The 12,340-nt window shown below is 46.1% G+C and overlaps 1 protein-coding gene across 7 annotated transcripts in view; it reads right to left on the bottom strand.

Annotated features, from left to right (window-relative positions):
• Window positions 1–12,340, bottom strand: part of lama5 (laminin, alpha 5) — a 118,011-nt gene that overhangs the window by 52,016 nt on the left and 53,655 nt on the right. For 3 of the 7 annotated variants that reach the window (XR_015117825.1, XM_086213102.1, XM_086213104.1), the window contains exons 13-32: window positions 11,706–11,843; window positions 10,765–10,899; window positions 9,854–9,988; window positions 9,555–9,692; window positions 9,343–9,395; window positions 9,143–9,242; window positions 9,018–9,070; window positions 8,619–8,724; window positions 7,845–7,944; window positions 7,312–7,468; window positions 5,930–6,068; window positions 3,824–3,966; window positions 3,458–3,561; window positions 3,187–3,340; window positions 2,886–3,052; window positions 2,350–2,458; window positions 1,316–1,413; window positions 1,025–1,238; window positions 250–376; window positions 29–168 (exon numbers count right to left, since the gene is read on the bottom strand). Coding sequence is in view for 6 of the 7 variants with exons in the window: in XM_086213102.1 (XP_086069228.1) it covers window positions 29–168; window positions 250–376; window positions 1,025–1,238; window positions 1,316–1,413; window positions 2,350–2,458; window positions 2,886–3,052; window positions 3,187–3,340; window positions 3,458–3,561; window positions 3,824–3,966; window positions 5,930–6,068; window positions 7,312–7,468; window positions 7,845–7,944; window positions 8,619–8,724; window positions 9,018–9,070; window positions 9,143–9,242; window positions 9,343–9,395; window positions 9,555–9,692; window positions 9,854–9,988; window positions 10,765–10,899; window positions 11,706–11,843 (2,510 nt within the window). In the remaining variant the exon portion in view is untranslated. Of the gene's footprint in view, window positions 1–28; window positions 169–249; window positions 377–1,024; window positions 1,239–1,315; window positions 1,414–2,349; window positions 2,459–2,885; window positions 3,053–3,186; window positions 3,341–3,457; window positions 3,562–3,823; window positions 3,967–4,780; window positions 4,911–5,929; window positions 6,069–7,311; window positions 7,469–7,844; window positions 7,945–8,618; window positions 8,725–9,017; window positions 9,071–9,142; window positions 9,243–9,342; window positions 9,396–9,554; window positions 9,693–9,853; window positions 9,989–10,764; window positions 10,900–11,705; window positions 11,844–12,340 lie in introns of all 7 variants that reach the window. The other 4 variants (XM_086213103.1, XM_086213105.1, XM_086213106.1 and 1 more) reach the window with 3 other exon arrangements.

Raw genomic sequence — 12,340 nt, 5'->3', positions numbered from 1 at the left:
GAGTACAGCAGAGGAGCAGGAAACGTACCAGCCACAGTGTTCTGCCTGCAGGAACCTGCACGGTGAGGAGGACCTCGTGGTCCGTCACATCCAGAATGATCTGATTTTCAGACACCAGCACGTTTCGGCAGCCGTAAGCGTGGGGACAGAAGGAGGCGTTGGCGTGGCCTGAAAGACACAAACAACGATCTCCATTTTAATGTCAGACAGCCGGAGCAGAAAAGCTAAGATTAATCAAAGATACTCTACCCTGCCAGATCCGACCGCTGTTAATGTAGACCTGCACAGGGTAGGTGGGGTGGAGTGGCTGGTGGTAGTGGAGGATGAAGACGTATCTGCCCAAAGCGTGGACTCGAGTGGAGTACACCGCAGCGTTCTGAGTAGAAGGATGAGAGGGATGTTCAGTTTTTACATTTTTTCTTTCCTGAACCACCGATGTTTACAATCACGAATCTCAGTCATGAGATTTAAACATCATGAAGGAGTTAAAAGTGTCAAATTGGGCTGGTTTCCATTTTATGAGTCCAGAGACCGAGGATAAAACTACAAGTCACTGGTTCAGATTTGACTCCGTCTGAATCAAAAATACAGCAGCGTATTTCCACCAGGCCAGATGAGTTGATCATGATAACAAGATATCTTCATGCGACTACAACACACAAACTCATCACAGGAAAAGATTTCATGTTGGAACAACAAATCTCCTCACAATGGGAAAAATATTTTGTTGCAACAATCCACTTTCCCATGATGACATGGAGAGCTTGGCAGCAGCAGCAGTCTTCCATTCGTGGCTGATATGCCAGCTCCACTTCGCCTTCTTTGGAATGGTTTTATCTGTAATGATGCTTTTATTTACACCTTTTATCTGTAACAACACCACTTGAATGGAAACTGAGGACTTCAACAGATGCAGATGTTGACACAGAATAAAATAAAAAGATTCCAGATGTGTTAAATCAATCCAGCAGCAGTGGTGGGAGCGTCGTAAACTCAATCACTCAGCAGCCATCAGCGTCCGTACCTGCACGGAGTCCAGCCTGATGTGGTCGCTGTTGTCTGCTCCCAGAGGTGGTCTGTCACCTCTGAACCAGGTGGGCTCATCTCTCTGGTGGGAGGTCAGTGGAGGAGCTGCAGCGGGGGAGGCCAGGATGGGCTCCTGCACCGAGGAGCTCTGGCCCTCCTTCAGCACCAGCGAGTTGGAGGGAGTTTGGAAACGTGAGGGGACACAGGAGGAGCTACAGGGGGAGGGAAGGTGGATCAGAACCATTTTAACAAGAGCGCTGTCCCACTAATATTCCTCACAAGAATCTACCTGTCAGGGGTGAACTGTCCATGGGTGCTGATGCAGCGGACTTTAGGTTCAACGTACTCCATGCTGAACTGGTCTTTAGGCACCAAGTAGACTTTGTGCTAAAGACAGCAGCAAATTTAAAAAAAAAAAACAAAACACACACACACACACACACAAAAAAGGGGAGAATTTTAACAAAAGTATGCAAATGAGCTGAAGATCAAAATACAAAAAGTAAATCAAGGTTGTTTTTTTTGAATAATTGCCAGCTATTTAGCTAAGAGAAGGACAAATGTCAATCAAGATGTCAAAATGTAACAATCCCACTGGCTTCTGGTCAAGGGAACCCATGGAGATGCTAACTTCCTGTTGGACTATCAGGGTGTCTCATCCCTGACATGCTAACTTCCTGTTGGACTATAAGGGTGTGTCATCCCTGACATGCTAACTTCCTGTTGGACTATAAGGGTATCTCATCCCTGACATGCTAACTTCCTGTTGGACTATAAGGGTATCTCATCCCTGACATGCTAACTTCCTGTTGGACTATAAGGGTATCTCATCCCTGACATGCTAACTTCCTGTTGGACTACAAAGGTATCTCATCCCTGACATACTAACTTCCTGTTGGACTACAAGGGTATCTCATCCCTGCCATACTAACTTCCTGTTGGACTACAAGGGTATCTCATCCCTGACATACTAACTTCTTGTTGGACTACAAGGGTATCTCATCCCTGACATACGAACTTCCTGTTGGACAACAAAAATAGTTCGTCCCTGCAGCACTCTACTCTACATGGCAGGACAAAATGGTGCTAACTGGTTAGCATGCTGACTTCAACAGATATCTCTGCAAAATCTGGACCTCAAACCAGTTGTTTCTTCTCGTTTGACACTAAAATACTGACACAAAATACTGACATTTATCACATTTCCACACAGTTTGACATTAAGGATCAGAAAAATACAATAAAGCGTCTCCTCCAAAGACAATTCTAGCTAAAGAAAGCTCATAATGTAAGAGTTCATATCAATCATGTGATCGTGTTTACCAGGAAGAAGCTGGCGCGGTCAGAGATGAGCTGGAGCTCCGTGTCAGCGGGGAGAGAGAAGACCGCCACTCTGTTCTGCTCATCAATGGCCACGACTCGACACAGGAAGCTGCACAAACACACATGGCGATAAAGAGTTGTTGACTGACTCAGTACAGCTCAGACAGCGACAATAGACGATGAACCAGCTGAACACACACTTTTCCCTGCAGCCACACTGAACACAGGATCCCATTTTAAGCCTCCACATGAGAGAGACGGAGCATGAGTAGCACACTCCTAATAGAAAAAAAAAAGGTCTCTTAGCTAAAATATCAGACACCATCTTAAACAGGGAGTGGCTACAGGTCTGGAACCAATCATATCCCACATCGGGACAAATAACAGACATCAATATCATAACAGTTCCCAAAAAACTTAAAGTGCACATCAAGTGGCGCTGCACTTTCTGGGGGGACTTCAGGAAAACACCTGCCAGCTTTGAGGGCAATCGAATGTGCGGCTGTTAAGGAAATGGACTCGATGTGGCCACGTACCTGTATTTGCAGTGCACAATGGTGATGCCGTGTTGGCGTGTTCGCGCTCCTGGCGAGTTGAAAGCGACAGACAGCGTTTGTGGCAACTCTTCCTCGCTGGAATATTCTACGACCAGAACATAATCACCCGCAGCTGGCAGACGTGTTCGCATTTCGACGCTGATCTGCTAGAAGGACGCACAACATATTTATTACACCTTTGCCCTCACCGAGGAGCATGAAAAGCACAGAAATGCAGCATCAGATGAGCATTTGTGCTCATGTTGTCTTTCATCACATCGGTCTTCTTTCCCGCTCTTACATCATAGCCGCTGCAGACGGCCATGTCAGGATGGCGAGGGGTGACCTTCTCTGTTGGGCAGGGGCGCGGCAGATGATTGTCATTACGGCAGCTGGCATCATGACCAGAGATGGAAGGGAAGGAGTCCAGAGACAAATAACTGTACAGCAGGCAGCTAGAGAGACGGACAAAGACCGGGTTTAGAGAGAACAGATGCTGGTTTGCTAATTATCGGTGCTAATTTTCTTTGGCTGACTAGCTGATGACTACAATACTGTCTAGCTATGTTTACTTCTGACTGGTGTCTGGCGCGGAGCTGTAGGTGCAGGGCTCCGTCACCCTGATCTGGAGAATGGGAGCCTCATAGTAGGCACTTGGCAGCAGGACCAAGTAATCCTGAGGACAAAGCAGAGCATGAACAGCCAACACTTACCCCCAAAACCTAAAAAGTCATGTTAGAAATGTGCTGACATGTTTGGTCCGAGCATTGTACACAGTGCAGCACCGTAGCTGAAAGGCAAATGCCAACTTTTTTTTAAAAATCCACTTGTGTCCATTGTTCCCAGCGTCAGAAGAAAGTAGACACCCTTCTAAATAACAAGCAGGCATGTTCCCTTCAGCGTTTGTGCTCATGTGTGAAGCAGACATTGAGTCTCACCAGCAGGATTCCCTCGGCCTCGATAACTACAGTCCAGCTTCCTGGGTTCAGCACAAACGGCTCCACAAAGTTGTTCTGGGGAACATTGACAAAAGTCGGTTCCACGCTGGGAGCAAAGATGATCTGTTTGGACTGTTCAGAACCTTAGAAAACAAACACACCAAAACAAAAAAAGAAAAAGAAAAAATCAATCCTGGATATAAACAGTGAACTGTAATTAGCATAAAGAAGCAAATCAATGGAGCGGTGCAAGAATGAGGCCAAACACATGGAAAAAAGTTATCCTTGTTGAATGGCTAAATGCCTGAAATGAGACCCGTGATTAACAAAAGCTGAAGATACCTCAACGTTTATTTCTATGGCGTAAAATACATCAATGAAAAGCAGGTGTTTATGTGTCTTAGCAAAGTGGGCCGCTAACAAGAGTCTAAAGGAGACAAGGGAGGCCGTGAAGGTCATTAAAGGTCATCAGGGTGAAAACAGAATAAGCCTGAGCTTAGTAGTGGTGATGTTTAACTCATGTGACTGTGGTGTAGTTCCTTCAAAGGCTAACGGTAGCTTAGCTCTGCAAACCATTGCATTTAGGCATCGAGCATCATCAAAGTGGTTCATTAGTGAAGATGATCTCGATGAACACTAATCCTTGGTGGAGGGAACCATGGAGATGACCATGTCCTGCTGGACAACAAACACACCTCATCCCTGATATGCTAACTTCCTGTTGGACTACAAAAATCCCTCACCCCTGTGTTGCTCTTTATATACATGTGTTTGAGCAAAACTTATTAATTAAAAAAAAAGACATCTTCATCAGCAGTGTCAAGATAATTCTAGTTTGCCAACATAAAAATTAGATTCAAGTTTTACAGAAACCAGGAGCCAATAAAGTCTCACACATTCATCTCTTCACTCTCTCACTCACACACTCATCACTGGCGGTGACTGGCGGACACCTACCTCTGCGGTTGACCTGATAGGCTGTTATTTTACCGTTGGAGGTGACGCCCTCAGAGTTTATATATCTGAGGATGAAACGAGTCAGATAGACGTCTGCCTCGCTCACATAAACCTGAAGCTTCACTGCCGTCTACAAGAGTGTTGAAGCCAGAGGGGGGAGGGGGAGAGAGAGAGAGAGAGAGAGAGAGAGAGAGAGAGAGAGAGAGAGAGAGAGAGAGAGAGAGAGAGAGAGAGAGCGAGAGAGAGAGAGAGAGGAGGGACGGTGCAAGGAGGAATGCAGAAAAGATATAGGACAAAGATAAAGGGATAAAGACAAGCAGAGAAAAGAAGCAAAAAGAGTGGAAGAAGAAAGAGTTGAAAAATAATCTTTAGTTTCACGTCCCTGCACTGATCTGTGGCCCTGGAGAAGAAGATGGAGCTCCCTGATCAAGAGCGCTCAAACCCACCAACCAGCACACACACACCCCTGCATCAGCTGCCCTCCAGTACGGGAAGACGAGGAGGAAGACTGGAGATCCACGTCTGGGATTAAAGCTGTGTTCCGTTCAGGAACGATTTGACAGAAAATAAAGATGAATGCTTTGAAGTGAAACTTGGCCAAAAAAGGAAGATTCTTCTCTCCAAGCACTTTCCTCCTGCATCACTTCTTTGTGACTTCAGATACGCAGAAAGGACCAGCCACATATTTAGCTTGAAGCTAATGGAGACTGATGGCTGCCAACAGCATACCTGCCCAAAAATGTGGGTTTACAAGCTCTAAAGTGCATCATCTGGTATAATCCAGTCTTCTTTAGACATCCGTACGCTCAGTAATTCACTAAAAACTCCACAAAATAGCCATGCAGGAGGGAAAACCTTGTTTGTGAACTCAAGTCACCGATTTGTAAGTATTTGAAAGGCAAATGACACATTTTGGGTGAAATATTTGCCCGAGGCGACTCTGCCAAATTGGTACTTGACAAATCAGAATTTATTACCCGCAACGTGTGGGGAACACAGCCTAAATCCAAAGTAAATTAAGGAAATCAGGGAGGGACAAAAGAGGGAAAAAACAAGAAGTCGAGAAGAAAGTCCACTTCCTTCCCTTCCTCTTCCATTACTGGAATAAGTGATAGAGGGAGGGAAGAGGACAACCCCACCAGCACTTACAGTTACCACAATCGTAGTTCCAGCCATCCTCTATCACAGCCACCCTGCCCCGAACATCTGAACCCCCCCTGTTGGTGTAGCGCAGTACCACGTGGAAGAGGTCTGGGGAGCTGACGGAAACCGACACAAACACCCGGGACTGGAGACGGACCGACGAGCCAAGCAGCAGGGAGATGTAGACAGTACGTAAGAAAGAAGGGATGGGGGAGAGGTGGGGGGGGGTGAAGATGAGGACAGAGGAGGATAAGATGGGAGAAACACCATCACCTTTACCACCAATTAGAGAGGCCGTTAAAAAAAGGCACTATAAGACCCCAAGAGTGTCTTTGGATTTCTACCCTTCAGCTCATACACGTCCATGGAAGTTATAATGAATCGTACAAGTGATGATTTACTTCAATTTCACAGCTTCTTTGTCTGATATGTTAAGATCAAAGGAAATAAGGAATATCAGCCAAATCTATAAACCAAAGACACACGTTTGCTTAAATATTGAGTTTCTGATGTTCACATTAGTGCTGAAATGTAGTTTTACCAAAGAGAAATGTCGCCGAGCCACAGAGCTGTTAGTGTCATGCAGGAGAAGTACAAACGCAGGGCCACAGTCACAAAAACACTCAAATAAGAACATCAGCACAACGATTCTGCTGCAACTCGGGATGGGAATTGATCCGATTCTTATGATTCCGATTCCATTTACGGTTCTGCTTAATGACTCGGTTCTTTATTGATTCTCATTTGGTTGGTTGGTTGGTTGCCTGCGGCATGAACAGCAGAGGACGTGCTCAAGTTGCCGCTGCTGCTAGGTAGAGATTCACTGGCAGATCAAAAACGCCACATTCATTCAAAGTCATGGCGGTGCTGTGTGTGCAAATGTTCCTGCACGCTGGTATTTTCATGAAATATCCTCTTTGCAAGTATTTCAAGTTGCCCTGTTGTCATCCTTTCTCGTGAAATTTCCCACCGGAATCGACAAGGGAATCATTTGAAAAATGAGCAAATGATTCCAAGGAAAAGAAACCCTGGGAACCAGTTTTTGGATTCCCATCCCTCGCTGCATTTAACACATATAAACACACCAACAAATATCTGGAGTCTAGTAGTGTGGAGCCATACTGACTGCATAGTAAATCACAAACAGAACCAGTTTAAGTTTCTCATTTCATTGAGAAATGGTGCATCTCAGGGTGGAGTCACACTAACAGCTGCAGAATATTTCAGGTCTGCGTGATTCAGGAGGCTTTAGAAGGTCTTTACCTCCCTCCACAAGTCAAGCAGTGAAAAGAATACATGGAGCAGCACCTCGCAGAGCAGGAATTTCTTTATTTTGGAAAATACGGCCAGTGGCGAAGACGCACGTGAGCTCTCATCCACGTCCCTACCTGGATGGGTGACATCTGAGCATAACCTCTCCAGCTGAAGCCTGGGAACTCCAGAAGACTGTAGCCGAATCGCACCGGTCTTCCATCCAGCATGGTTCCCTCCTCGATCTCAAACTTCAGATGATGGAGATCTGGGAAGTAGTGATCGGCACGAGGTCTGCAGACCAAGATAATTTGGATAAAGATGTCTTTATGAGCCAAGCAATCTTAAGAGTTATGGTCAAGCATTTTTTTTTGTGTGTAAATCTCATCAGTTCATTCTTCAGTTGAATGAACCAAATCTGAAAGATTCCCAGGAGGAGTTCCTGAGATACAGTGTTAACAAGACAGATGGACGAATGGACGCAGGAGACACACAGCCACAGCACAAAGACGTGAGAAGCTCCATTCTACTTACTTGGACTCTGATGAGAGCGTTAGAGTTGAATAAGAAAAATATAGTTTACTACCATTTAAAGATACATTCTTTTCATTAATTTCATAACTTTCACGTGAACTGTGAATAAGTGCTTTCAGGTCAGTTGTCAACTCACAGGTTGCACTTGGGTCCCTCCACATTGGGCCTGCAGCGACATCGGCCGTTCCTCTCGCCACAGGCTTGACCTGCTGAACCTCCGATGTCACACTGGCAACCTGGCGACACGCGAGAAGAGGAAAAAAACTAAAGTTCCGGCTCGTTTGTTCACACACATACATGCACAGTTTCTAAACACAAGCATACACCTTCACATGTTTGTAAGGTGAGTGGAAACATAATCGCTGGGCAGTTTAAGATTTGCGTGTGAGCTGTGTTGTGGAGCTGCGGCGCTGATTCGAAATGAAGCCTTCCTCGGTCCATCCACATGCTCCTCATTTATTACAGAAAAATGACAACACTCAAAATAACAAAGTCTCTTACTGATCTTCGTCCCCAGAGCCGGACAAGAAGATAGAAAACTTTCTCTCCTCTATGCTGTTGCTGTTTATGTTAGCACACTAGTTAGCTTAGCACAATGAATATAAGTGGATGGGGAGATTTAGCATAGTTCCATCGGGTCCAGTGCTTTCTTACAAAGTCGGCCATGACTAGTAGCCGCAGTTGCTCTTCTCGTCATCAAAAAACATTTGGTTTTTGCAGACAAAAAACTTTGAGGTGTTGCGTCAAATCACTGCACAAAGTCGGGAAAGTAGCACCGGCTATTCAAATAAAATCAGTCGAGAAAAGAATCTCTTTCTTTGTGTCCGGCTCTGGGGACGCGGGACACAAAGAGGATTGCTCATCAAGATGGCATGTCCCTTTATAACCGTTGTGTCCTATGAGGTCTCACCCTGGCAGCCGAAGTAGCTGTGCTCCTGTAGGTTGTAGTATCCGTCTTTACAGGTGGAGCAGGTTCCACTGCATGCGTTTGGCTTGCAGTGACACTGACCAGTTTCCTGTCAGGATCAAGACACAGATTATTCCCATGGCATGAGAAAGGCATGTTGCTTTTTATGGGTTTATTCTGGCTGACATTAATACATATCAACACATACACCCGCCCGGTACCGAGCCTTGAGGGGGACGTCAGCAAAAAAGATCAAATGAATTTCAGTTTGTGCTAATTAGTTGATAAAAGGTAAAAAAAGAAGGCAAAAATATGAGTGATTCAAACTCAAAATCAATGGAAGCTAATAAACAATTTGCGTTATGCTAACACCGAGCTTTTAAACCTTAGAAACATCCTCACCTGCAAGCACTCGCCAACACCACTGATGGTCCCCGCGATGTTACACTCACAGTCTGAAGACAAAACCAGACATTAGCTGGTGTACTGCAGTCCAAGTGAAGCTGTGTGTGTGGAGGATAACTTACTGGAACACCCGTCAGGAGTGTCCGGGGAGAGGTTCCAGTAGAGAGGCCTACACCTGTCACAGGCCGGGCCCTCCACATGGAGGCGACACTCACACTGGCCCTGAGAAACCAAGCCAATCAGTCTGTTTCAGTCTTCAATGTGATCTTAACAAACGCTAAGGTGCAAAAACAAATCCAGAAAAACACACAAACAATCTTACCACTGGAGGGGGAACCACATACTGAACGGAGCCGAAGGGATGACAGGTTCCAGCTGCGAGTGACAAGAGAAAAAAAACGAAAAACGTCATAAAAAAAAAAAAGACTGTGGCAGTTACATTTTTCGAACACATGTATGAACACGCAGTGTTTACAAGACCCACGTTCAGTTACCCAGTGTGTGTTTGTGAGTGTGTGTGTGTGTGTGTTATACCTTGGCAGTTCGGGAAGCCGTAGGCGCCAGGTGCGCAGCTGTCACATCTCAGTCCCACCACATTGTTCAGGCACACACACTGACCTGTCACCTGGTCACAGCTGCTGTAGCGGGAACCCTCTGTAGAACACTGACAGGCTGGAACACGAACACACACACACACACACACACACACACACACACACACACACACACACACACACACACACACACACAACACGTTTCTGATATAAACACCGACAGCATCGAGTCTGATTGTCACGCAAACTTCACAATCAGCAGGATGTTTGCTGACTTACGTGTGCAGCTGGGGTAACCGTAGTAACCAGGCGCACACTGGTCACATGACGCTCCGCTGTAATTGGGCCGGCAGTGGCAGTGACCGGATGCGGTGCAGCTGGTGTCCAATGAGGTGCGAGGATCACAGGTGCATACTGGGTAAGCAGGAAGCGTTAATCACAGGTAAGAAGTGGTTTTGGGTCAGCAGGTCTTTATTCAGTAAGAAAACAGCGTGCGATGATCTCATGATCGCCGCATTTCTTAGTCATCCTTGAGTTCTGAGAAGAAGGCTTAACTTTTCAATTTGTAATAATTCAGAAGGACTAAAACCTTCCAGTCAGATTAAGTTGACTTTACTTCAGACGCACTCAAATTCAAGAGTTACCTAAACCAAACAAAGTACAGCTGAATACAGATGAGGCGCATTTCACAAGGAACGCTTCATTCTTGAATTCTGTACAAAACTACTTCAACGCTTTTTGTCAAATTAATTAAGTCAGCATCAGATTTGAGGGCAGCCCTTACGTGGACTTTCTGAGTAAAAAGAAGACAGCCCACTGCAGTCATGGCATAAAAAAGGCCAAACGGAGGAGAAGTGGTCATATTTTACTTCATTACACATGACTACAATTCTGTAAGACTTTTAACAAAATGCTGTAACGCTGCTCAAGGCAGCAAAACCACATTTTCATGCTAAAACGTGGCGGTGATGAAAGCACCTTAGCTTTTGTCAGCCCTTCTATCCCCTTACACTGAAAAATCCTGAGTAAAGAATCATAAAACGTAATGAGGCAGTAAAACACTTCATAATAAAGAGCCTGGTGCCACGCGGCTCCGTGTGCGTCTCTCCCTGTGAGGCCGCGTGAGCTCAGTCTGTCGGGATATTCAGTTCCTAGTTTTCATGCGTCAGACGGGACGTTTGAACGCGCACCTTGGCAGTTGGGGTAGGAGTGGAATCCAGATCGGCACTGTTCACATCGGGGACCCTGGAACTCGGGTTTGCACAGGCAGCGACCAGACACGTCGCAGCCTTCAGGCAGAGAACCGACTGTGCTGCAGCCGCAAACTGCAGAGAGACAAGAGAGCGACGTCCGACAGCTGTTTACCACTCAGACTCCCCGAGTCGAAATGAGTAAGAACATTTTATAGGCTGTTTTTATTAGTCGGTGGCCATCATGTGAAACAAGTCCCAGCACCTGGTGTTAATAAGAAGGTGGATACTTTGAATTTCCTTCTCTTTGAATCCATAACAACTCGCGCAGAGCTGAAGTGTTTCTGCGGAAGTTTGAGAGTCGTTGCTGAATCTGTTTACTTCGCACGTTGCTGCTCAGCGACTGCCAGCTCTGAGAAGATCTCTGCTGAGGTAAAGGACCTCACCCTCCGAGAACATTCCTGGACGTCAGGATGGGAATGTCTTTAAAAGAATATGCCAACTTTTGGGGAAATGCGCTGATTGTCCATAAACTTCAGAGTCAGACAAGCAGGCAGGCAGCCTTGTCTCCTCCCTGGTGCCCTATGGAGCTGCACACTCCCTCTTGACGGGTGACTGCTCGTGTGACTGGCTGCAGCGGGTGAAGCATCACTTTAAAGGTGCAAATGCAGCCGTGCACCAGCAATCGTTCTACATTAAATAATCAATGAGCACTCTGGCCATCAAGAATGAGGACACAAAACAGATACCAAGACTCTTGTCATGACATTATTGACATGCAGGAAACTCCTGGGACAACGTACTCAACCACTGCTGATACTACTACTTCTACAACTAACTACTACTACTACTGCTGCTGCTGCTGCTGCTGCTGCTGCTGCTGCCACTCCTTCTGGGCTGACCACGCACACATGCAGAGAGATAAGAAAGCAGTGACTCACGCTGGCAGAGTGGATAGTTGAAGTAGCCCGGTGCACACTGGTCACACTCGTAACCCTGGAAACCGCTCCGACACACACCATGACCCGTCAACAAGTCACATGACCCATCCAGACAGCCAGGACCTGAACACTGGCATGCTGCGAGCGCGCACACGTATGCACGCACGCGCACACACACGCGCACACACACGCACACACACACACACGCGGACATTTGATTTATTTACAGCACGTTTATCAGCTGCTAAAGGACAGACTGAATGTTGAAGTATTTACAACACAGCTGAGTGGAATGCTGTTTACTCAGGCACATGTGTGTGTGTGTGTGTGTGTGTGTGTGTGTGTGTGTGTGTGTGTGTGTGTGTGTGTGTAAGAGAGAGAGAAACATGTTATCTCCTGGGTGGCAAACCCAGCACTGGATAAATAAACAAGTGATGAATAAAGCAGCTGGGATGCCTGTCTCTGTCTCTCTCTTTGACTGTCTCTCTTTGACTCTGTCTCTCTCTTTAAGTCTCTGTCTCTCTTTGTCTCTCTCTTTGACCCTGTCTCTCTCTTTAAGTCTCTGTCTCTCTTTGTCTCTCTCTTTGACCCTGTCTCTCTCTTTAAGTCTCTGTCTCTCTTTGTCTCTCTCTTTG

The sequence above is a fragment of the Aulostomus chinensis genome, chromosome 9 (genome assembly GCF_037954235.1).
Source record: "Aulostomus chinensis isolate RoL2024-O1b breed Wild chromosome 9, RoL_Achi_v1.0, whole genome shotgun sequence".
Classification (NCBI taxonomy): domain Eukaryota; kingdom Metazoa; phylum Chordata; class Actinopteri; order Syngnathiformes; family Aulostomidae; genus Aulostomus; species Aulostomus chinensis.
Note: the sequence above shows the minus strand (reverse complement) of the source record. Positions and strands in the feature narration are given on the sequence as shown.